The sequence below is a fragment of the Polistes dominula genome, unplaced genomic scaffold, assembly GCF_049000335.1.
Source record: "Polistes dominula isolate Pdom_NZ unplaced genomic scaffold, Pdom_raw_medaka contig_18, whole genome shotgun sequence".
Classification (NCBI taxonomy): domain Eukaryota; kingdom Metazoa; phylum Arthropoda; class Insecta; order Hymenoptera; family Vespidae; genus Polistes; species Polistes dominula.
This window is the reverse complement of record NW_028301164.1, coordinates 3,977,834-4,005,116: the sequence shown is the minus strand read 5'-3', so window position 1 is coordinate 4,005,116 and position 27,283 is coordinate 3,977,834. Positions and strand designations below refer to the sequence as shown.

At 31.0% G+C, this 27,283-nt stretch overlaps 1 protein-coding gene across 4 annotated transcripts in view; it reads left to right on the top strand.

Moving 5' to 3' along the window:
* The window catches only part of LOC107070123 (uncharacterized), a 54,949-nt gene that overhangs the window by 9,401 nt on the left and 18,265 nt on the right, over window positions 1-27,283 (top strand). For 3 of the 4 annotated variants that reach the window (XM_089178995.1, XM_015328025.2, XM_089178994.1), the window contains one exon: window positions 251-417. In XM_089178995.1, coding sequence (XP_089035121.1) covers window positions 251-417 — 167 coding nt within the window. Of the gene's footprint in view, window positions 1-250; window positions 418-27,283 lie in introns of those variants that run through there. The other variant, XM_089178996.1, reaches the window with a different exon arrangement.

Sequence of the window (27,283 nt, the reverse complement as noted above, 5' to 3'; positions counted from 1 at the left end):
AATCAAATGTATCTCATTCGAACATATTTTAATGATCAATATCAGTCGAGTTATTCAAATATGCTTCTTACATAGTATAATAAATTTTCATAAAAGAAAATGTGTTTATGTAAGTAAAAAATGTCAGTGGTTTGGAACGATCTTTGCAAGTTGGCAAATCTTATCATACTTGGTCTTGTTCCAAAGGTGTCGCAAAGAAAAATTGTCGTATAACGTCAACTTTATCGTAATTTGTGTAACATATTCGCAGTACGGATCGGTATACTACCTTGTGATGGAACTTGCAACCGGTGGTGACCTATGCACACACATTAAACAACAACCAAGTGGCATGCTCGATGAGATGACCGCGAAGCTTTACGCCAGACAGCTGGTTTCTGCTTTGAAACACATGCACTCCAGGGGAATCGTTCATCGGTGAGTAGGCAAAGAGAATTATTTATTTTCTACCAATCTCCTATATATACATATATATATATACATGTTTATCTATACGGTAAATGTATAAGTGTATGTAGATATGTATATTTCAATCCACGAATAATAATCCCGTTTTGATGTACCACCGTCAGTTCTCATCTATCCTATTTCGAGTAACTGATTAAATATTTAATTCTTCGGTCTGACGCATCGTCTAGCCTATTCGATAGACCTTTGAAGCATATAGTATCATCATCGATCCACCATGTGTTCGTACTTTCATATATCCCTTTACGCATATCCTTAAACTACTAAGTTTTACACACATTTTTCTATTAATAAAATAAACACTATAAGCTATGGTATTAATAATGATACTATAGTACAAATATATTACCATTAAAATTTTATTAAGTATTAAAAAGTAAATAGAAATTACCTAAAAACTATATATATATATATTATAGTACAAATTTATTAATATTAAAAATTTATTGCATATTAAAAATAAATAAAAATTATTTAAAAATCTTTTATTCTCATTAAACAACAATAAAAAATTAAAAAAATTTTAAAAGATAGTATCAAGAAATAATTTTGAAATGCAATATATGTATATATATATACAATTTTATATTGAGTTAGAAAAATAGGAAAGAGTTAAAGTATATACTTGAGCGTGTTTATGTATACGTAGGACGATTACCCACGCAGTGTCAAACACCTAGAAGAAGGTGTAAACTATCTGCGAGCATAAAAGATGCAACACGATAGTTTCGTATATATCTCCTCTGTTTCTACATTTTCCAAAGTGTGGCTAGAGGGGGGAGGAGGGGTGGGGTATTTTAACGACCGTTAATTATCGTACGTGATGCGTTGAGAAAACAGTTTATTACTCATCGTGCTGAGAAGAGAACTAGCTTCTTCGTTTCCATGCTGGTTAGTTTTAGTGACACGTAGAAAACCTATGTAATCGGTCATTACTATACTCTACAAACTATTACTTATGTATATATGTATTCGCCAACAGCTGCCACTCGTCTTGACATCTTCTACTTTAATAAATATGCATATGTATATATACGTGACGACTTTTTTATTGAATAATATTTAATAAATGACAGAGAAGAGAACAGAAAACGTATACTCTCATATTTTATATTTATCTCGTTTTCTTTCACGTATGAATACATATATTGTATCTAAAGTATCGAATTAAATTCAAGAATAATTCTTATATTTTTTTTTTTGTAATATTTTAGTAATCTATCTAATACAAAATGAAACTCGTCTTTCCATTTTACGAACAATTTTTATTACAAAATATATCAACTTAATAAGTTAATGTTGCATCAAACAAATACTTGATTTATTACTTATTTATTTAATTGATGCATAAATAAAACAAAAATATATATAATTCGCGTTGTTAATCTTAGATTATTGTAATACTCGATGGCAATCGAGTCATTTTATGAAATATTTTTTAACCGTCTCGAAATTGAAGTAAAAAAAAAAAAGATAAGGTAAAAAGGAGTTGGAGGTAATACGGTAAAAGGAAATTTTTTCAGGGGCGTTTATAAAACACCGGTAGGGGGTTTGAAGTTGTAGCCTCTGCAGCAAACGATCCCGTAATAAAAGGAACACGTGACGCCTGAACGAGGCCGAGAGTTGAACGTCGCCGTTCAAAAGAGATTTGCGAATATAAAGCAGGCAGCAACACAATATGCGATACACCCGTCGGGTAGTTTGCTTCCGCGTCGAAAGTGCAAACTCTCAATCTCGGATGATGGTGATAGATCGTCTCTCACGTTCAAATTCGTGAGGGTTCTACTGGGCTTGAGCTTTTAACAAAAAGAACAAAATCATAGTCAACTATCGCCAAATCTCCCCCTTTTATTTTTTTCTTATACTTCACACGATTAGAATCCATTTGAAAAATTATTGTCTGAAGGATTACGCGTTTATTTGTTTATTTAAATATTTTTATATATAAAAATTCAGTGTCACAGTATTGGTTTCCAATGAAGATCAAAACTACTAAACCGATCTTAATGAAATTTTTTGTATTTTGTGTGTTTTTTTTTCAACTTAGTATATATAGAATAGTTTTTATCGCAATTATTTTTATTTTTTATTGTTAATTTTAGGATTTATTATTTAGAGATTATCTAGGTATTTAGGTACTGTAAGTTTTCAATAGATAGCTTTGTATTACAATTCAAATTATAACTAAACTTACTTTTTATATTTTTTTGTGTATTATTATTTTATGTATTTTCATTGTAATTGTGGTATCATTTTGTATATTATTATAATTTACTAAATAGCTTAGAGAATTAGATTAAATCAAAATTAATCTTAACAAAATAAAAATATCTATAATAATTTAATGCTTCAGTGATGTAATAGAAAAGGTATCTTTTGAAGTAGAATATAATACATCACAGATCATTTTCGATGATACGTATCACCCTCGTAGAATCCACTTATGTCAACTAGTACCTTAGCACCTTTTCGAATTACGAAACTCAAAGGAAACATTCTCGACTCGTGAAATCGGATCTATCATTCGTACGAAATAAAAACGTCTAGTAGAACCCTTCGAATTTCTTCCTGTCTATTCGCGAAAGACTAACGTAAGTGCTGATCCAGATTAGAAGGGACCTTTGGATATTTTCCTATTCCTATGTAAGGGTGTACAGCTTCCAAAGAACATATACACACATATATGAACATACACACATATAAAGAATTCTCTCTTTTTCATCCTTTGTGGTAAGGACTAGTCTTTTTCTTGTAAAGATACGCACCCAATATCCTGATCCTCGGTAGGTGGATAATTGATCCGTACTTTTCCCCTCACTTCAACTCAATTTCATCGTTTTGCACGTGAATCAACGATTATAATACTTCTATTTTTTCATAATTGACTTTAATAAAATAAACGCTAATCTAATTGTACTTTAATTTTGTTTAAAACAATCGTTACAAAGGTTTTGTCCTTAACTATAGTTCTCTTTCATCGTAAAAAGGACCATACCGAAATATCTTGAACCTTTCATTTTAATTCCAACGAACGCCTCCGATTTGCTCTTCCATTATTTGTCGGACAAAACGAATGGAACTCTCCTCGATATGCCCAAGGGTATCGACTTCCGGTGAATCTCGAAAGAACCGAGATTACAGTTTTCCGATATATATATGCTATTCTTCTGTCTCTTTCTCTCTTACCAACTCTCTTATTCCTCTTTCTTTCTTTCTCAGAATTTCTTTGCGAATTCAACGAAGAAGTTTATCGGGTCTTTATGAACTACAAAAAAAGGAATAAGAAGGGAGCTCTTTGGGAAAGTGGAAAAGTCGGAAGTTGAATGAACAAATGTTATACCAGACGTAGTTTTACTTTTCGAGAAAAGTTTCAAACGATTTCTACGTTTATACGCTTTTATTGTACTTTAAAAAATAATATAAAAATCCTCTTGTATTTTCCTCTTTTTTTTTTTTTTTTTTTTAATTATTCTTCTTAATAATTTCAATATGATACAAATTCATGTTTCATTTATATATTTCATTTACAAACTTTTAATTTGCAAATTATTTCATTTGCTATTTTATTCCTATTTAATAAATTAATAGTTAAATAAATATATTAAAATAAATATTGGGTGTTGTCAAGTTTTAATTGTAATCATATTTTAATAGACATAAATATATATTAAAAAAAAAAAAAAAAAACAAATCATACAAGATTACAGTCAATTATATAAAATTCAAATAAAAATGAAACATAATTCTTATAATAAATTTGTCAAATTATATACATAATTAATTAGCTTTTAAATTACATAGTGAAACAAATTAACCGTACCATCCCTAGTCACGTTTAAATTACGTTTGAAAATTAAACAAGAAATTTCGCAAATAGAAAGACTAATTGAAGTAAAAACATTTGAAGTAAAAACCGTAAGCCGTTATAATTTAGGATAAGATTCTATTCAACGTCTTTCAGAAAGTTATGCTTTGCGTCTAATTGTAAGGCAGAAAAAAAAGGTATGGTTGGAGGGGAGGGGGTGATAAATGAAAGTATAACATCGCAAAGTATCCATCTCGCAAGACGTTAATGGGTAGGAGCACTCAGTTACTTACCAAAGTACAGTACTTAAGCCTCTGTATATCCCTTGAGCTGTTATAAGTGCAGGCGTGCGCTAGCGCACAAATACACACACATACGTATTGAGTATAGCATAGTAAAGCAGAACACGATCTATACCTCTTTCGGTCCAAACTGCTTCCGTTGCTAATCAGGTTTACGACTGCTTAATTGGCTTCGTGCACGCTCAAGAGAGAGAGAGAGAGAGAGAAGGACTCAGAGAGAGAGAGAGAGAGAGAAAGATAGAACACCCGGCCACCGACCTTGACCCAAGGAATGTCCCTTATTTTCATTATCGTCGCACGATCTATTGCCCCATCCCTTCCATTACCTTTTTCTACTCTTTCTCTTTCTGTCTATTATTTGTTTGCTAATTTTCTTCACTTTTTATTGGATTTCTAAGTAATAACAGTTGATTTTTCTTATTACAGTTGATTATACATTTTTTATTTGTTTTAAAAATTATTTATCTACCTCAAGGTTTTCTAGAAGTTTTAAAAACTTATATTACAAAAAAGAAAAGATAATTTTTCAACCAAATGTTAATAACATTTTTAGTAAATTAAATTAAGGTGAGGTGAAGACTAAGGTCTGAAGAGATGAATTTTTTAAAAGAAGGTACATAAATCATATATTATGAGCTTTTAGGCAGCAATTGATACTCACATCAATTATTAAACTATTATTTTATAATACTTATACACTCTACTTATATTAGCAGCATAATTTTGTTCTCGAAGTCATCGCTGAGCAAAAAACATAAAATAATTACGTTAGAATAAAAACATGGACAAAATCAGAACGTTATAATCTTAAATTCTCTTTATTATGAATATTATTACCGTTGTACACATGCGCAATGTTCGGAAAGTCATATAAACAACTTTCTATATAAGAATTTTGATAGAGGACAACGTGCCAGTCTGAAGGTGAATTTCGAAGAGGACGGTACTCCGATCATTTACTATTCATTTCTCTTTCCTTCCTTCGACACGTAAACATCTAACATCACCTACGTATTCAATTATTTATTATAATAATTCTTATTTTAACATTATTACGATAAATTCAATATTATAGAAATTATTTCTCGCGCGTGTTACCTAGGTTCGTATAAAAAATAAATTTATACTTTTTAGATTACTTTTCAATAAAATTTTTATTACAATTATTATTTTATTTGAACAATTTTTTAAATATTATTTTTACAGATTTTAATTAACAATTTTTATTAACGCTATATATATATATATATACTTTATATTATATGTATATAATTTTATACAAACTGTAATAGGTTTCAGGTCTCAGTTAAGTCTGAAAGTTATACTTTTTATTTCTTTTTAATCCAAGTCTTTTTTTCTCCCTTTTTTTTTTTTCAAGCACAACCGGATGGTCGCGGCGATGTTCGACGTGGTAGAGTAATTTTAGGGGAACCTAATCAAGATCCTCAATAGGATAGTTCTCCGATCTACGGATAAATACATCGCTTGCTAAGCCCTGCTAAATCACTAGCTGTTAATCGTCGACAACCCGTATCTTTTCCCTTTTACAATTCCCTCGTCTTTCCCCCCTCTATCTCCCTCCCTCCCTCTTCCTACTTACTCCTCTCACTCTTTTTTCTTCCTGATATATATATATATTTCTTTCTCTCTCTCTAATAACCATTTTCCCCTGCAATTATTTTTACACGGGGGTAGCTTTTACAATAGCAATCGTACGTTAAAATGCATCAACCATAATCGTCCATTTCCGTTTGATATCTTTTTTTGTTTTATTTTCTTTTGTTTTTTTTTTTTTTTTTGTACGAGTTAATAAGACTACTAACTTATTCTTTTAATGAGCGTGATTAAATGTCGCATCATAATAATGATCAAATTATTATCTAAAACTAAAATCGCATTTAATAAAAAATACTTTTATTTATATAATAAAACGAGTGTCGTTTATATTTGACGAATTTAATATAATGATTTATATCTTAAATCAATTAAGGATTATATTCATTGAACTCCTTGAAAGGTTCGAAGTAAAAAAGAAAAGTAAAAGGGGGTGGAGTCGAGAAAATGGTCGAGCAATTTCGGTTCGTACTTGCGCTTCTTGCCGTGCTATTTGAAAGAGAAGAGGATGAGGAGAAGATCGGAAACACGGATGGGATTGCGGGGGCGTAACATGAATGAAAGAGAAAAAGAAAAAGAAAAAGAAAGAGAAAGAGAAAGAGAAAGAGAAAGAGAGAAAAGGTTGAGGATCGATAAGCATGCGAAGGGCAGACTCACTTAGAAAAGAAAAAGGAAAAAGGTGATATGGGCTACCAATTCGATACGTTCACCTCGTCTTCGTAGTCGTCGTTCGTTGTCGTCGTTTGATCGAATCGAGTAGATTAATTTCTTCTAGACGCGACGCCTTTTCGAAACTCCTCCGCGATTGGAACTCATTTCGAAAAATGTTTTTCCTCTTTTCGTCGATCTCTTTAACAGAAAAGAAGAAGAAGAAAAAGAAAAAGAAAGAAAAAGGTAATCCCTAAACGACGATTGAATTCATTCTATCAGGTTTCAATGTTATTTTCTTAATCCAATGCAATTTCAAATTCGAATAAATACTATCTTTCTTTATAGATTATGTAATCGTTTAATTATTGTAATTAAAATTTTTAGATTACTATTTTTAATAAATTTTTTGTTATAATTATTGTTTTATATTTTTAATTATTTATTGTATTATTGTATTATTGTATTATTAGGTTACATTATCGTTTAATTATTGTAATTAAAATTTTTAAATTACTATTTTTAATAAATTTTTTGTTATAATTATTGTTTTATATTTTTAATTATTTATTGTATTATTGTATTATTAGGTTATATAATCGTTTAATTATTGTAATTAAAATTTTTCGATTACTATTTTTAATACATTTTTTATTACAATTATTATTTTATTTGGACAATTATAAATATTATTTTTACATATTTTAATTAACAATTTTTATTAATGTTATATACTTTATATATATAGATATACAATTTAATTTGAAGCACGGTTATCCATTGTATTCGTAAAGTAATTCATAAAGAATCGCATTAGCGTCATTAAAAAAAAAAAAAAAAAAAGAAAAAAGAATTGCTCAACAGTTTCACGTACAAATGGAGAGATAATCAAAATCATAAAGTTAAGACGTTTCATCCTTTTTCATAAGTAATATAATATCTTCAAACTTATAATTAATTCGGTCCTTAACGAATTCTCTCTCTCTCTCTCTCTCTCTCTCTCTCTTTTCCCACTCTTTTTCTTTTATCAATGAAAAGAAGTTTTCTCGGTAAAGATATACATCCTCGTTAGAAAATATTTCTTACTTTTCCTTGATAATTTGATCATTTTTTTTTCTCTTCCTTTCCTATGAGTTTTTTTTCTCTCTCTTTTTTGTTGAAGGATATTAACTCGCATAGCTGTTTAAAGGGACCACCCTGTATATAAAAGAGAACTCGGTAGGAAGGTAAAGAGAAATGACTGTAGTACCGTAAGGACGAAAAGGGAACGACGAAGGTCCCTGTTAGGTCCAAGCGGGAAACGCAATTAGAGCCGAACCGTTTTGGTGTTAGGAGAGCTTTTCGAAGCGTGCGAGGGGTTGGGGTGAACATACGAGAAAATTTCTTTGGGGGTTTCTTTTTTTATTTTTTTTTTTTTCGTGGCAAGAGACGAGAAATTACGAAGGTGGTTAGTCGTTGGTTGAATGTTTCCAAAATCGATAAAATATTCGTAGAAATAAATTTGATTTTATTTTCATAATATATGTATACTACGTATGTGTGTGTATTTACATGTACGAACTTAATGGATCAAAGTGAATTTTAAATTAACATATTTTGAACAACGTATGGAATTTTGTCAAACTACTTTTATACCATAAAATAAAGAAAACTTTAAAGTTGAAATTGTATTCGCCAAGAGCTTTCATTTTCGTGATATGTATATTTGATTATAACTTTAACCACGAGTAATACAAGAGACAATTTCAGAATTGACATTCAAAATGAAATAAATGCATATATTATGGTTGTCGCATAGAATGTTTCTTATATTTCTACCATGAAAAGAAAATCTTATCAAAATGTTTTTATTTCGTCCTAAGAGATTCAATTATAAAAGATTATAAAAATATTATTTTCTATAAAAGTATATAATATTTTAATCAAATTATATAACCCTTTTCGCGGACGTATTAAATATAGACATGGATTTATAGTTGTCAGAATTAATTTAATAAATATATTAATATATTTAAAATATTTTTAATATATCTTATTATTATTTTATTATTATATTATATTATATTATATTAATAATTTAAAATATATTATATTTATAATATATATTTATTAATAATAATATTATTCGCGTCACGATTTCTTGTGTGGTGGCTTTGGTGGCTGAGAGTAGACATACGACCGCAAAGGGTTAATAATATTGAAAAAATTATAAAAGACATTTTTAAAAATTATTTTTCATAAATAGATAAAACCCAAAATATATGATCTTATATTAGAATCAAAAATCCTTGGATATCGTATTATTAAAACGTTATTTTAAAAATATCAATACGTATTTTGTAAGGAAATAACAAAGTTACCTTTTTAAAACGAGAGGATTCCCATATTCCTTCGTTCTTCCGGAAGAACGAAAATATATCGTTCTACATTTACCAAGCGGAAAAATATCTAAAAGGAAAAGATGTTTTCGTCGTATAGAGAGTTGTTAGACGAGTAGAAAAGCAAAAAGAATGAAAGAAAAACGAAGAAAAAGTAATTCGTTCGCGTAGATGTTCACTGCTCTATTCGCGTTTATCCGAACTATGACTAGTATTATAGTTTGAAAAATACAACGAAGAAGAAGAAGAAGAAGAAGAAGACGACGACGACGACAACGACAACGAGGAACGTCTCGACGGACGTCTCGATGCGAAAAACGGTTTCAGCTTCGACGGACCATTTTATTCTTCACGAAATGCAAACGTCTCGTATCGGTGAAATGTAAATCGAAAAAAGGATTTTCATTCCGTTCTTCTTTCCGCGATCGTAGAAACGTCTTTTATATATATATATATTTGAAAATGTTCCACCCACAACGATACACGCTCAAGTATCCGACATTTTTCCATTTCGTTACGAATCACTATGACGAAACTTGCGATCGCTCAACGAAAGGATTCGTGGCATCAACACGATCTGCGTATTTCGTTTAAAGCTTTACCCCCACTTCCCCTTCATTGCCACCCACTACCACCACCTACGCATTACTACTTCTTCTTTTTCTTCAACCCTATCACTTTTCAGTCATCATTCGTCGTTCGTTTTCAAGTAACAGTATACTAAAAATATCTTATGTATTTTTTTGGTCACGTTAAACGATATTTTATGATTAAAAAATTAAATAATAATTTTATAGAAATATATTTCTATTTAAAATATCATTTATTATTAAATCGTAATAACGAATACTACGATCGAATTTTTTTGATAACTGATACAAATTACTCGTCAAATTATATCCTTTAAATAGAATCATCCTTTACTATCAATTTTTTCCCCCATAAGATCATAAATAATGACAATTTTTAAGGGTTTCGATTGAAATGCTCTCCACCTTCTATAAATAAATCCAAATTAATGATGCGTTTCGAAATGATATTACGGTAAAGGTATGAACATCAATGAAACAATATTTGTGTTTCACTGTGTGTAAATGAATGTTAGAAGAAAAAGAAAGAGAGAGAGAGAGAGAGAGAGAGAAAAAAAGATTAAATAAGCGAAGAATTGTCGAGGATTATCGATCGATAGGAAGGTCGACGAAGCGTTAATAATCGTGGCACGTGCTGACGCCATCCGGTAAGATTTACATACAAGAGGAAACACTCGTTCACGTCGCCGACACAGCTACCGTCTCCGTCGTCATGATCATCATCATCATCATCGTCATCGTCATCCTCCTTTTCCTTTACCTCCTCCTCCTGCTCCTCTTCATTCTCGTGGAAAACGGTGCACCGTTATACAACTACTAGAAAAAGAATGAACGAACGAACGAATAAGAGTAAAATAGAAAAGTAAGAGAATAAGAGAGAGAGAAGGAGTGTCTTGTTGAAGAAGAGTGGGAGAATTGAGAGAATGTTTTTGTGTAAGAAAGAGAGAGAGAGAGAGAGAACGAAATATTGAGAGAGTGTAATTATGTGTGTATTTGATATAGAAAGAATTTATGTATATATGTGTGTTTAAGAGATAGAAAGAATGAGATAGTAGATATAAAACAGAGAGAGAGAGAGAGAGAGAACACGTGTTTAAGAGAATAAGAGTATAAATGTATAAGTGAGAAAACATTTATGTCTGTATGCATGTGTGTTGATATTAAGTCTGAGAGTTTATATGCTTGAGAAAGATAATGAGACTATATGTGTTTAAAAGAGAGATAGTAAGAGTATATGTGTCTGTGTGAGCATTTATGTTTGAAAGAAAGTGAGAGAGCATATGTGTATGTGTGTGTATATATGTTAGAAAGAGAGAGAGAGAGAGAGAGGACTTTATTTTTTCCCTACAAAAGCTCCCATCGTCGACATTCTATAACTTTCCCATCGTTCTCATCGTTCGCGAGTACGAAACGTTTAAACGTGTACGCGGAATATCAATTCGAGCGAACGCCATCGACATTTACCAGCGAATATGGCCCTCGGAGAATAACGCGATTTCGCTTTTCCGAACTTCCTTCTATTTCTCTCTCTTTCTCTCTCTCTCTCTCTTTTTCTCTAGTTGACTTCTCTTCGTATAAACTCCTACGAAATTTTCGGAGTATCAACGATTCCCCCCTGGGAACGTGAATATCAACTATATAGGAAGTGAATTGATTTCTTTTATACATATATCGTACGTTCATCTCTTTCTCTCTCTCTCTCTTTCTCTCTCTTTTTCTCTCGACTTCATCTAGTAAAATACTATTATTGAGATATAACAATTGAATTATTTGAAACTATTGAAATATAAAAGTATAGTTACGTATATTAATAATATATCTTTATATATGTATAAAAATTCAGTATCACAATGTTTGTTCACTAATAACTTTGAAATTAGTCAACCGATTATAATGTAATTTGTTTTATTTTGGGTAATGTTGTTCAATTAAGAGTATAGGATAATTTTTATCGCGTTTATTTTGTATTTTTTATCGCAAATTTAAAGATTTGTGAACTAGACGTTATCTAGGTTTTTAGGTACTATAAGTTTTCAATAGATTACGCTGTATTACAAATCAAAAACTTTAATATCACTTTTCTCGAGAGAAGATTGAAAACAAGAAAAATATATTTAAAAAAAGATCATTATTTCGCACGTATCATTAAATGCTCGAGAAGATGAAGAAAAACTTCGTCAGCAGTCGATTGATATCATTGAAATTTATGAATCCCCAAGAACGTGTTTTTAGCGAGTTTATTGTTATACGGTAGACGTGTTTTTATGAAAGATAACGAATCAAAACGGCACATTTCAACACAAAATACGTATTTCCGCGATTCTCATCTTTCTCCCTCCCACCCTCTCACTAACTCACTCTCTCTCTCTCTCTCTCTCTCCCTCTTTTCTATCTATCTTTTTATCTGTCTCTTTTCTTCCCTTTCATCTTCTTTTTTTACCCTTCTATACTTATATATACATATACTCGCTATTACCGGTTGCTTTTATCGTTGTTACGAGTAATAATAAAGCCCGTAGGAAGAAAAAGAAGAAGGAGAAGGAGAAGGGCTAAGGGAGAATCGAGATACCAGAGGAACGCGTCGAACAACATAGGTCTACGGATGAATATTGTAAAGACGATTTCACGGAACGCTACCTGCGCGATAGAGAGACTCCAACGTGTATCCTGTTACTTTCTGTAAAGGTAAAGAAGCACAAGACGATGAAGACGAAAATGGAGAATGGGTGGAGGATGGGAGAACGTAAGACGGTGGAAAACGTTAACGATTATCTTATAGACTACGGAATAGTCTACCTACCAACACCAATACACCATCAACTTATTCGATTTCGATTTTCCTTCCGAACGAACGTGAAAAAATATCCATTCAACCGACCAACCGATTCATGACGTTTCTAAGCTTACAGATATTCGAAAGAATATTTAAACTTCACTCGTAAGGGGAGATATTTATTTTACTTTTTTTTTTTTTTTTTGTAATATCTTGATTTTTTGTTATTTCGTTATTTTGTTCATTGGAAAAAATATTAAGTTGGCAATTAAGTCATTGCTGATTTTAAAAGGCCATCTATAAACAAAATCAGCAATTATTTACTTACCAACCCAATGGTATATATGATCGGGCAATAAGTTTCTTCGTATTTCTCGGATAAACGATTTGTATAATTTTTTTTATAAATATAATAATAATTTAATAGTAATATAATAATATAATTTAGAATAATACAAAATATATGTTATATTATATATCGTAATGATTGAGTATGTAATAGTATTTTATAATATTTAATAATTTTGGTAATATTAATTTAATTTTGCAATACTTGCGTTAGTTATATAACCAATTTACCATATATTAATTTAAAAAATAATAATAATTACATAGTCGATTAAACTAAGGGAAAATTTGGTCGTGTTCAACTTATAAAACAATTGCATTATTCTTTAGAAAAAATTTCAAATACAATGTATGAAAATCATTTCTTCTCAGTTTTGCAATAGGAAGAAATTTTATATCCGACTCGAATAGAAAGAGAAATGCAAGTATGGTACTTGACAGAAAACGTTTTCACACGTTTGCATCGTTTCAATGGCGATGTTTTAAAGGAGTTTTAAAATCCGTAACGTAAACGCACGGCGCCACGAAAAAGTACGTCGAGGTTTATAGTCGAAACGCTATAACAACGAACAAACGATATATAACACCATAAACGGGCAAACTTCGTAGTGGGAATGGCCAAGCCAATTTCAAATATCTTTCATCTTACGCCGCTTTCCTACGATTTCTTTCTTCTTTGCGATTTTACTCCTTTTAAAATCATCCCTCCTTCCTGTCCCCTCACAGTTTATTTCTTTTCTTCGATTAACGCAAATCTTTGTGATATTTCGTAAAAAATATTTCGCAGAGGATTTTTAAAAGATTCCTTTTTAAAAAAAAAAAAAAACTTAAAATAATCTATAAGAACAAATATGAAATAATTCATTCCACAATTAATTTAAATAATTTATGTTGTTTTTTCTTTTCCAAACAAAAAGTAGACAAATCGAAATAGCGTTAATAAAATTATTTACTTTATATTTAACACATCTTGCACGGGAAACGACTAAAGTCGTTTTTACATTTATTAAATATTATTTTTATATTTATATTAAAAAATTTTTTTTCTATATAAATTTATATAAATTTTTTTATTTAATTATATATAATTAAATATTAGTATTAATATAATAATAAATGTGATAATACATAATGCAATGAATATAAAAATAAATATAATAAAAATAAATAATGTAATTAACTATAACAATTATTTAATTATACTTACTATATTATTTATTCTATATTACGATCAAATACTACTACTACTACTACTACTACTATTACTACTACTTCTTATTTTACCTTTTCATTCATTTTATTTTTCATATAAAGATCGATGAATTGTAAGTGTCGCAAAAAAGATTATTTCTCTCACAACGTTGTATAAGAGATCATTTTTATGATGATCAGCACCCGTTTAGAAAGTTAACCCCGACCAACTTTCGGGCTTTCTTTCGAAATAAGTATTAACGAACGAGGAGTAAAGTTCTCGCAGCTGTCGACGTAATCGAAACCGATCGGTGAATTGGGGGGGGAGATTCGAGAACGGGGAGATAATCGATTCCATTATAGTTATGGCCCATAACCATCGATATTTGGCTGGCACGATGAACGACCAGACCAGCTGATCATTTTGTTCTTTTTTGTTCTTTTTTTTTTCTTTTATTTCACTTTTTTCTTTCTTCGGTATTCTTTTACTTCCAAATACAAGTAGAATATTTTTTGATTCGAAATGGTTGTTTGTTGTGATTTCAAAATGTTACATTTACAAACAAAATGTTAAATTTATCGCTTTGCATATGCGAATATCGATACGAGAAGGGTTTGAGATTGGCTTTGTTATGACGTATAGAATTTTCATGAACGAATTGAACGAATGTGCGGGATTACCAGAAGCAATGGTGATGGTGGTGGTGGTGGTGACGGTTATTGTGACGAATATTTATCGAAGGAATAATAATTATTCGATATAACGTGAATAAGAAGAAGATAAAAAAAAAACAAATGTATCATTTGATAATTTATATTTTTTAATATTTTTTATTTGCTTGTCGCCAAAGATTACAAAAAGAAACGTAAAAACGTTAGAAGAACCTAATGAAACGAAAACGAGATGTGACATTAAATTATATAACATAAGATTAAGGATGACGTAAGGTTATCTTTAACAAAATGGAACTGTGAGAAGAGTCATTTCTATTAATGTTGAACGATCTTTCATTTTTTACTTTCTGTATCATCTTTCAACTCCTCAACCCCTGATTCCCCACTTTCTCACTCGTCCCATTTAATATTCAATTAAAAATAATAGGCATAATTTTCTATAAAAAAAAAAAACATGATAATTTTATTTATGCAAATGTAAATATTAAAATAAATCTCGAGATTAAAAATAGTGCAAAGATTTGTCATCCCTTTTTTTTCCCTTTTTGATTTCAAAACTTTTAAAAATATACCACTTCTTATTAATTGTTTCTATTTTTATTGTATAAATCATCAATCAAAATGAAAATTTGTAAACCTAACTTAACCCATTATCTGCCACAATAAGAAAATGCAAAAAAAAAAAAATAATTAAATTAACCGTACAATGATATTCATACCAAGCAAATAGAACTATTTTTCCAACAATTATTTCTTTTTTTTGTTTTTTATTTACACATATAATCATTATTTTATACCATTAATTATTGATTTAAAATAAAATAATGAGAGAATTTTTTATTAATTTCACGAAGCTCGTGGTACGATCTCATAATATTAACGAGTACATTTCATTCTAAAGTTGCAATTATTAAAATAAAAATAAAAATAAAAAAAACAATTTGAAAATGCGTCCCAAAAAAAGTCCATTGACGGATAGTAATGGGTTATAAATCTCCCTTAAAAAAGTCCGTACGTTTTATACTTTAACATCAGAAGAGAAACGCGTATTTCTATCTCTGTCAGTGACGGGATTTTGGTAAGCCGAGAATGTGGTAAAAGGTAAAAACGATCTTAAAAGTAAGAACATATTCTTGACTCTAGACGCGTTTGAGGTTTTTTCTCCGTTAACGATAAGAAATATACGTTTTCAAGTGAAGGACCAAAAAAAAAAAAAAAGATAACTTTGACAGACCTATATATGTATAAATATATAGGGTGGTGTATAGAAAAGGTGAGTTTAGCGTGTCTGGTGATGGCGTCGAACGTGTTAGGATCGGTCTTTACTTCTCCCTCTTTCCCTCTTCCTCCAGTTAGTGTACGTTGAACCTGAGGGGTTGGTTCATCTCTCTTTCCTTCTCTCTCTCTCTCTCTCTCTCTCTCTCTCTCTCTCACACACACACACACACACATACGCATACATACGTACACTTTTACTTTCTCTCTTTCAAACTCTCTCTCTCATTCTTAACAACCCTCTTTCACTTTCTTTCTCTCTCAAACTCCACACTCTCCCTCTTTTACTCGCATTTTTTTTTGCTCCTCTTTCTCATACTCTCCCTGATATTCTCTCTCTCTCTCTTTTTCTCTCGTTTTTTTTTTGCTTAAAGTTTAACTCTCTCTTTCGATCGAGCAAGCATCGCACCCCTTCAACTCCACACAACCTCTCGACAACCTTTTCCTCTCCCTCACTTTCTCTCCTCTATCTATCTATCTATCTATCTCTCATTCTCTTCTCTCTTTCTCCTCAGTTACTCACACATATATATATATATATATATATATAGAGAGAGAGAGAGAGACATATACGTTCTCCTGTGTAGCCGCAGCATCCACGAGCGTTAATTTCCCTACGCGCGGAATGGCCTCGGTCGCCTTCCTCCAGCCTATCACCGAAACGAGGAGGGTATACACTGACTAACATCTCGTTACACGTGTTTCCGGACGCACGAGGAGGAATCTCACTCTCTCTCTCTCTCTCTCTCTCTCTCTCTCTCTCACTCTATCTCTCTCTCTTTCTCTTTCTGCTCGCGCAGAAATCAATACGCGCGTATACGCGCTTAAAGTCGATTGGAATTCAACTCAACTTCAACTGTTAACGTGAAACGTTAAGTTTCTGACCATCATGAATCTCATATTAACAAAAATATTTAACAATTGTGCCCATAAGTTAAAATTTAAATAAGAAAATGTGTTTATCATTTATTTCGCATCACATTATTTTAAATTAAATAAATTCAATGTAACTGGAAACAATATTGTCATAAATGAACTCTTCAGATAGTGTTTGTTATTTCAATTTTATATAGAATTCATTTAATGTTCAAGAGATATATGAATTAGACCACCTTTCATAATTATGGGCACAACTGTCCACTCCATTGTCAACCTTAAAATTAATTTCTTGAAATATTTAACACATCTGTGTATTAGTAAAATAATTAATTAAATTTAATTTTAATTTTGTTCTTGTATTATTTCTTTAAATAGATCTATGTATATTACTTTATTCAAATAATTTCAAATAAAATTTTGTAATAGTGATTAGTTATGTTTTAAGGGTTAATTTTATGAACAATGTCTATGCTTCTTGAACAAGTTTAATCTTTCAATTATGAGTTAATTTTAATTGTTCGTAAATAATTAAACAAGCTATCTATTGTGTTCCTGTAACATCATGTTCATATATGCTTTCGATTAGTATCGGTAAAACTTTATCAGTATACTATAACATATTTCTTCGATATTATTATTTTGTTGAAAGATATTTTAATTGAATCTTGATGAAAATGAGGAAAGTTCTTCTCGAAATATCTTTGGGTAATGTACAATGTTAAATATTTAAAGAAATATTATAAAGTGATTTTATTATTATTATTATTATTATTATTATTATTATTATTATTATTATTATTATTATTATTTAAATAATTTTTATTAATAAAATAATGAAATCATATTTTAAAGAATCGTTTGTAAAAGAAGATTTTTAGAAATGAATGAAACAAAAAATAGATTTCTTTAAAAAAATATTGCAATTATTCAATCATATTTTCTTACATGTCAAATATTTTTTCGAATATGACGCATCGTCTTTAGAAATTCAATCGATAGTCAAAGTAGTGAACCTTTTACATAGAATCTCTCAATATACTTTACTAAACCATCCCCTTTCCTTTCGGATACGCTCGGCTTTAATATCGATTTCGCGGTCCGAAAGCGACCACCAAGCTCGGAGGCAACATTGCGTTCGAGTGTATTTGACTGGAAATTGACCCTTAGGAACTTTTAATGGGCACCCACCCGATTTCCCATCCTACCTTTCTCTTTTCTTCTGACCCTTCAAAAAGAAGAAGAAAAAGAAAAAGTAGAAAAAATAAAACATAGGAAGAAGAACCGATCATAGCAAACAAATATCAAACTTCCGAAAAACAAAATTCACCATAGGCAGGATAAAAGGTACAACCTACTCGTTAGGAAAACAAAAGACACATTATTCCAATTATTCACATATAATATTTCTGTTGATAATAATAAAATAAAATAAAATTGTATGAGATAGATATCAAATGATGTTGAAAAAAATTCAATGAATAACTTTTTAAATCTCTTACAATCAATTAATCCAATAATAAGTGAACTTAGCAAACTCGGTAACTCGTCATAATTTATTATAATCCATGAAAAAGCTCTCGGAAAATATTCAATATTAACAGAGATTTCGAGAAATCCACTTTCCATTATCTATTAAATACAATCTCCAAGAAGAAGAAAAAGAAGAAGAAGAAGAAGAAAAAGGATCAGGATTAGTATCAGTATAAGAACGATGAACATAAGCATGATTCCAAAGGTTAATCGTCCTCGAACAATTCGTTTAATTAAATTCACCGCTTTAGAAAGTATCGTAGAAAGTAGTGCTAACGGGATGGAAATGGGGGGAGGGGGGAGGGTAGTGTTTAGGTATAAAAGAAGAGTGGAAGAGTAAAACTAGGAGGAGGAGGAGGAGGAGGAGTAGGAAAAAGAAATGGAATGGGGGGTTAAGCTTAGGATAGGAGGGTTGTAAGTATAGCACGTATATATATCGTTAAACTATCCGCGAGCTTAACGATACTTTTCTCTGGCCGCATGGGAACGAACCAATAAGGAAGAGAAAGAAAGATAGATAAAGTACAGAAAGATAAAAAGAGAAAGAGAAAGGAAAGATTCAACCCCAGAGAGTTTCTGAAAAATGTTCCCCTTAACTAACCCAGAGTCCATAGAAGTTCGGTAATCTGCTCCTTAATGCTTGCGTTCCATGCCGAGGGACGAATAGCAATCGGTAAGCCGCAATAATGATGCATTATGTCGCAACAATGGGTTCCACGTAGGTAGTATAGCTAGCTAACTGAAGGAAGAAAAATGAAGAGGGAGTATGTGGTTCGAAGAGGAAGAGAAACGGAAATTAAGCGTTCCTCATCTCCCACGCGACATGATTATTGGGACACGGAAGTGGTATCAAAGGAGAGGGGGTAAGGACTTGGTGGTTACTAGATTATTGTGAAATTGGCCTCAAAATTAATTTCCGCAATACCAGTCCCAATCCTAATGTCAGTGGTAACGAGCAATCCAGTTATGTACTGTGATTGTAATTGCTAGTTAATTAATAGAAATTGCATAGATTAGAAATGTTGCATTTTTAATTGGAACCTTAATTTCTTGTTCTCTAATTTATTTATTAATTACTCGTCACTCCCGGAGGTGGCGGACAGGTGACGGAGGCGGTAGCAGGGGAAGGGACGTCTCATTCTCTCGAATCTTAGTTTTTTGAAGGTTTCACTTCTAACACGTGTGATCTGTCCACATGTTGTTTTATATAATTTGTAAATTATTTATCCTATACTACGATGTGTGAAAGAATAGAAAGAAGAAAGTAAAATATGATATGATGTAACAAAATAAAGCGAGTACATTTTTTTTATGGATTTTCTCCAAAAAAGAGCATGGTTTCTCATATTAAATAAAAATAAGGTGGCACACGGTAGCAATAAATATTCGACGGGTTCGACCTCGGGGTTTTGACCAACCCTCCATCGTATCATGATGTATCTACTCTCATCTTCAAAATTTTACTTTCTTTCGCATTGGCCAATACACTTCTATATTTTGTTTTATTTCTTCTATCCACACACACACATAAAAATTACACACACTCATACATTATTTCTCGCGTATTCTCGGAAGATAAATGTAGTAACGTACATTACAAATCTCGAATGTTGATGCGATATCTTGAAAAATATAAAGCCTACCGTTATATAAAGGGTGAAAAATTTCAGATGACTACTCTCAGAACCGAGTTAGAAATAAAAAAAAGATTTCGCGTGAAATAGAAATCCTGTGCTCGTCGGTGGGTATCATCGTGAGGTACTCTCGATAGGTACTTCCATCATCCCTACATATCTATTTTAGGGGAGTATTTTAGGGGTTAGTTGAAGTTTCTGAGAATGACGGGAATGGACATTCTCTCTCGAATTGAGAATCGTTCCGTTTAGAAAAGGAGCACGGAATGGGCTTTCACACACTGGTCGTTTACATATTCCATGCAATATTTCAAAATCTCTCCTCTCACTTTCTCTCTCGCTCTCTCTCTCTCTCTCTCTATCATTTCCTTATTCTCCGAGCATCGTCCGAATGAACGTCGTAAGGTTGATGCTACGAAATCTGAGGACCCCCTAGGGTTGAATGATCCGAGGTCATCGCCGTTTGCATCCCGCATCTAAATCAGGAAGATGAGTGTTTGAGAGAGGGGGCCAGAGGGAAAGGGGGAGAAAAAGAAAAAAGAGTGTGAGTAGAAATAACATTAAAAAAAAAAAAAAGAGGAGACGAGAAGTGATGAGAAAGAAAAGAATGAAAGACAGGGATAGTAGATGATATAATGTATGTGTTCCACGATATACCTATACCCGTTTGGACCAGGTCAAGTGAGTGAAAAAGAGAGAAGAAAGATTTAGGGAGGAAGACCACATCGACGCTCGTTACAATATTAATGCGGTTATTATGCGACGTCACATTTAATGGCACTTCACAGCGTGGCCCCCCTTCCGATGCACCATAATTCACCGTACCTTATCCGGTTCTCATATATATATATATATATTTTTTTTTGCTATTTTTTCTTTTTCTTAGCGAATCTTTGGACATCATGGCACCGAAGAAAAATCGGGAACGATCGGATATACGTAGCCCCATAAGGATATATTTTTCACGTTTACGCAAAATCTTTTAACACGTTTCGTGCTAAGCCATTTTTACTTGACTTGTCATTTGATATTTTGATTAATGATTGATATATTATCACACAATATTTCATTACATTATTAGTACATAAGTAGTTCTTTTGATTAGAGTAGTTATCACATCGTGTACCACTTGTGGTCACACGTAACGCTGTGATCGGTTCCGTTGCAATAGTCAGTCGATTAAAAACTTTTAGATTAGTGAAAAAACTGCTGCATTCAAATTTGGTAAATAAAAAATGCAAAACTTTCAAATGCAAACAACAGAATGGCACTTATATATAATTTAATAAATATACTATAACAAAAAAATAAACTTAAAGGCGTTGCATTTCAATCTTCCGTTAAAATCATTACGAATTTTTCGGACAACCCAATAACAATGAAACAATCTTATGAGCTTTGTTCTATACTGCATTTTATACAATGCTTCAATAATTTAATAGAAATCTTCTTTTACAAAATAAAATTTGTTATAAACATATACTTTCAGAGCATTGAATAAATATGTCTAACCATAAATGTACCACCGGTGGTACACGTTGTCCGAAGATCAAGTTTAACGTGTACCACCGATGATACACGTGGCACCAAACATGTTAAACACGCTAACGCGAACTCACATGCATACACATACACAGACGCTCTCACGGATTTATTTTCTCGAATAAAATTTCGTAAAAAAAGAAAAATATTCGCGATTTCGGTCGTCGTTATTGTCTCGAAAGATTCACGACGTTACTACTACTCTCACTCGGTTAAGATGGTAAAAAAAGAAAAGGAAAAAGAAAAAGCTCACTCTCTCTCTCATCTCTCTTTCTCTCTCTTACTGAAAAAGAAAAAGAAAAAGAAAAAGAAGAAGAAGAAGCGTAGCATCCGAGCACGTTCGAAAGTTATCGCCCGGATAAGCGCGGACCGAGCTTTTTCCAAGATGCGGATCTTCGTCAAAATCTCCTCGTTGATATTCCCCTCGACTTCGATATTTTCGCATCGGTAGGCACACCTTCTTCTTCTCCATTGCCAACCACCACTTCTAACTTCCCATCCTCCCCCTCCACCTCCTCCTCCTCTTCTTCTTAACTTTTTTTACTCTTATTTTCTGTATCATCTGTACACAAGAATTTGATAAAACAATCATACACACGTTTCATTCGATATTTCTTTTTGTTATTTTAACATAAGTTAACCCTTTGGTTACATTTGACGTATCAATACGTCATGCATTTGTTTGAATAAAAACACACACGACGTTCTTATACGTCATTGAAACTAAAATGAGATTTAACTATAGTTCATTCTGATTTATTTTAAAGTAATGCATATATATATAATTTGTTTTATATATTATTCTAATTAATTCTTATAATGTTTAATATTATATTTAATATTAATTTAAATTATTATAATATTTCATAGTAATTTTTTATGTCAAAGAAAAACTGTGTACACAAAGGTTTAATGTATTAAATTAAACGTTTTCATTTGATTCGTTCTATTATTATTTGTGAATAGGATATTCTTTTTTTATAATACTTTAATAAAATAATTTTGTTTTCCTTTTTTTTTTTTTTAATCGGATTTAATTATTGTATGCAAAAGAATGAGAATATTTTTTTTTCTTTTTTGTTTTTTTTTTGGGAGGAGAGGAGTGGGTTAAATTAAATAAAATATAAATGAAATATACGTTAAAATCTTCTCGTTGGATTCAATATTGCGGAAGTTAAATATTGTATTATAGTCAGGTGTGTTACGAAACTTATATCCGTATCGATATTCTTAAAGAAAGCTCGTATATTAATTTCGCGCCGTAGACTTTAAAGTCTCGCGTACGGTGGGTGTTACCGGCTTAGAAAGTTGTGCCTTTTCGAGCGAGTATGAGATAAAGAATAAAAGAAAAAGAGAGAGAGTAAGAGAGAGAGAGAGAGAGAGTAAAGGAAAGGTTTATTACGTAAATCGATATTCGTATAAAGTCGCAGTGAAGTTTCCTACATCGATTTCTTGGTCAATATCGTATAATTTATAGTTTATTCGCTATTCAATAATATAAAATTTGAACATTTTCAATCTTTCAAAATGATAATAAATTTTTATTTGACATTTTTTCATTTAATTAATATACGCGTGTGAAATAGTTCAGATATTTTATTAAAAAAAAAAAATAATGACAAGAACAAAAATGAAAACAATAATTTAATTTTACAAATCTTTTTATAGCAGGTTTCCAATGAAGTTCGAAATTACATCTTAATGATTAATATTTTTTATTCTGTGTAATTTTATTGAACTTAGTACATAGGGTAGGGTTTATAGCGTTTATTTCTATTGTTTATTGCTAATTGAAGGATTTATTATTTATAGGTTATCTAGGTCTCTAAGTTGTTTAAGTATTCAATGGATGGTACTGTATTACAATTCAATTATTTCAATTTACATACGACATAACTTTACTTTTTCTATTTTTTCGTGTATTATAATTTTATGTATTCTAATTGTGGTATTATTTTGTATGTTGTTATAATTTACTAAATAATTTAGAATTATATTAAATCAAACATTTTATTAAAAAATCATAGCAACGTATGTCCAGAGCATCCTAGTATTTAATTAAACATTCAATCACTTTTACGTATCCAATTGCACGGAGAGATGTATCAATAATTTATATAAATACAAAATATATTGAAATAAAAATAATTCTCCCATTATATTCGACGATTCAAATAACCACGATAAATGAAATATTTTAGAGAGAAAGAGAGAGACAAAAAAAAATATCCGACAAAAAGAAATTTGTAAACTATTGTTGATATACACATGTGAACAAATGAAATAGAAAAAAAAAATGAAAACCTTGCTGGAATGTTGTTATGTGTGTGTTGCTGAGAATCGTGTGACGTTCGATAAGCGAGTAGGATTCAATTAGCGCTCGTCGTTTGAAAATCTGCGCATAGGGAAAATCGAATTACGTTGGAACTATGGGGGTCCGGTCACACGCACGAAAAAACACGATTTCCGATCGAACTCGTTGTTCCGATCTATGGGTTCTTTTTCTCACTCTCACTCTCTCTCTCTTTTTCGTACGAACGCAACGAAGAGTGAGGTGGAAGGGTGGGTGTTGGGATTGGGGAGGAAGAAGGAGGCGAAATAAATTTAACGTCGTTCTCGTACACATCGAATTCCCTACGGTCGATGTATAAACCCTTTGACGAAGCGTGAAACGCCGGTCCTGACAGTAAAGTAAACAAAGTGATTTTTTTTTTTTTTTTGACAAGCCACCCCTTTAATTTCCGTCATTTAGTACAACGATGTACAAGTAAGGGAACCTCTGTCTACTATGGCGAATAGCTGTATATAAAGTTAATGAAAAACAACTCCGACAAAATTTTGACAGATAAGAAGAAAATGTATATGTATATAGAATAGTATAAAAATATAAATTGTTCATAATCTTTTGAAAAATTAATATATAAAAGTATGAAACAAGAGAGTTATAATGAAACGTTTTGAAATGAAATGAAATTATCAATTACCGAGTATTAAAAGATGTATATAGAAGGAGTAAGGTGTTGGGAACAGGTTTGATTAATAAATTAAAACGATAAGAGGAAGCTTGGATTTCCGACAAACAACACCGACAACAACAACAACCTTATCCTTTTCGCAAAGAGAAGATTGACCCCTTCGATAAATTAAATCATCCGGTTAATTGCGAATTCTCTTGGAGATAATTACCGAAGGTACCATCACCACCACTACCACCACCACCACCGTCCACACGTTGGCGAATGCTGCATCTCGTTTCGCACGAAAGAAAAAAAGATAAGAAAGAGACAGAGAGAGAGAGAGAGAGAAATAAGAAAAAAAAAAGAAAAAACAAATCAGTAAAACTCTGTTCGTGTTTACCCACATCAACGCATTTGCATCAACCCACCCACGCATACACACACGCTAATACAATTCCATACATGCGCGAGTTAGTGTTCCTTTCTTTCCTTTTGTGTGTTTTTTATTTAAAAATGTAAGAATCCCTTCTAATACGATTTGGAATGAAAATCAACGCAAGGGTCTGCCCGTTAAAATATGACTTTGAGTATTTTAAAATATGATAAAATATACTGTAAGAGTAGAACGATATGAAGAGGCGGTAAAGGTTTCTACCATCAGGGATTTATCGGTTACGCTCTTTAACCGACACGCTCGCTTTTATGGTGCTCGTCTTTCAGTTCTCGCGATCTTCGCGAACACGAAGTTATTCTTGTAAATTAGCATATAACGTGTAATCATCATTCTCCCTACCTTTTATTCTTTCAAAGATAAAAATCACTAACCGGGGTAAGTTTCCTCGATCGGAAAAGAACGTTTCCTCAACATTAATAATATCCGTAAATAGTATTGCATTTTAATATTTTCTAAGAAGTATAGAAATATTTATTTTCTTCAGAAAAAAATTCGTTGGATATGAAAAAGCCGAAAGAAAAGTTCTTATTATCTTTTTTTTTTTTTTTGTTCTAAAAGTTAATCGCTACGATAAAATAATAATTTATACTAAACCAACGAACGTTAATTAACGCATTTCTATTATTAACTTAACTGATCAGTTTACCGGTTTTTAACAGAGATTATAATATATTTTTTACAATTCAATACAGATAACAGTCAATTTGATACTAGCTTCAATAATTAATAAAATACTAGTTGTATAATTATAATTGTCACAAAGTCAATTAGATATAAGTAATCACATCGTACACAGATATTTTACTTACAAATCTAAAACCGGTCAATTGACCGGTTATCATTCGTCTAGTTTTATATATATATATACATAAAGTATATATACAATTTTAAAGTTTCACAATGTTGCAGAGAGTTAAAAATATTATTACTAAATTTATCAATAGTTAATATATATACCTGTTTATACTGTAACCGGTCAAGTGACGACCGGTCTTCATGAAAAATTTAGATTTTTTATTAAAAACAGTTAAGTCAATTTAAAATTGGCTTAAATATAAATCAGAAAAATGTTATCATATTTAAAATAATCAAAATACGATTGTATAATGTAAAACCAATGATTTTGACCAATCGTGGTACCTTTTGCTATTAATGAATATTAAAAGTTCATATAAAATTATTTTTTAGCTACTTACCTATCAACCATCTCTCATTCTCTCATTGGATGCTTTCGAAACATTAACCAACAACGATTTAAACCATAGACAGAAAACATTAGACTCGGTCGTGCTTTCTCGCGCGAGTTTAGATACGATCTACTAAAGAATAAGAAGAATAAAAAAAAAAAAAAAAAGAAAAAAGAAATATAAGAAAAGGTGGTGGATAGAAGAAGCAGCATACAGAATAAGAAATTCCATGAAATAAAATCGTTAACGATGCATCGTTTCTTAAAATTCAAATGCAATGATATTTACAATTCTTTTTTTTTTTTTTTTTCTATCTTATTCTCAATGTGAATAAGATTCGATCTAACGTCATCTAACGAACGAATAGAAATAAATTAATTGGAGAAAAATTCGTCTTATTAGTATAGGTTTTTATTCTACGTATTAATTCATATTAGTGTAAGTAGTATGCACATGCATTGTAACATTTGAGACAGGTTGAACTAATCCTGAAAATAATAGATAAGTAATCGTATACACATATATGCATATATTAACTTGAATTCTAACTCAAGTTGGTAATTTAGCAAAAAGTCGTGTGTCATACTTTAACTACATGGCAGCAATCGTGAAAGACAACGAACTACTACGACAATGGATCTACTACGACGATTCAAGACATTATAGGTGAACCTAAGCTCTCCGTTCGTTATTTTAAAAAATTATAGACCAGGTAGCAGAAGTATCTTCGGAACCGATAATGTCGTGAATACACACGACTATCATGAATATAAAAAGAGCCACGTGGTGGTATAGAAGTCAGCTGTTATAACCGAGTTTACTTGGTTTCTTCAACATTTACCTGGTGTGTCTACTTCAATTGCGTTCTCATTTACTATGAAATTATTTTAAAAAATAACCTTTTTCTTTATTTAATATTATATTCTAATTTGATTATAGTTTATTTACAATTGATTATAATAAAGCATAGTGTACATGAGATATTTAAGTGGTACAGTATTATCAAAGTTAAATTGTTTCATTTTTATAAAAT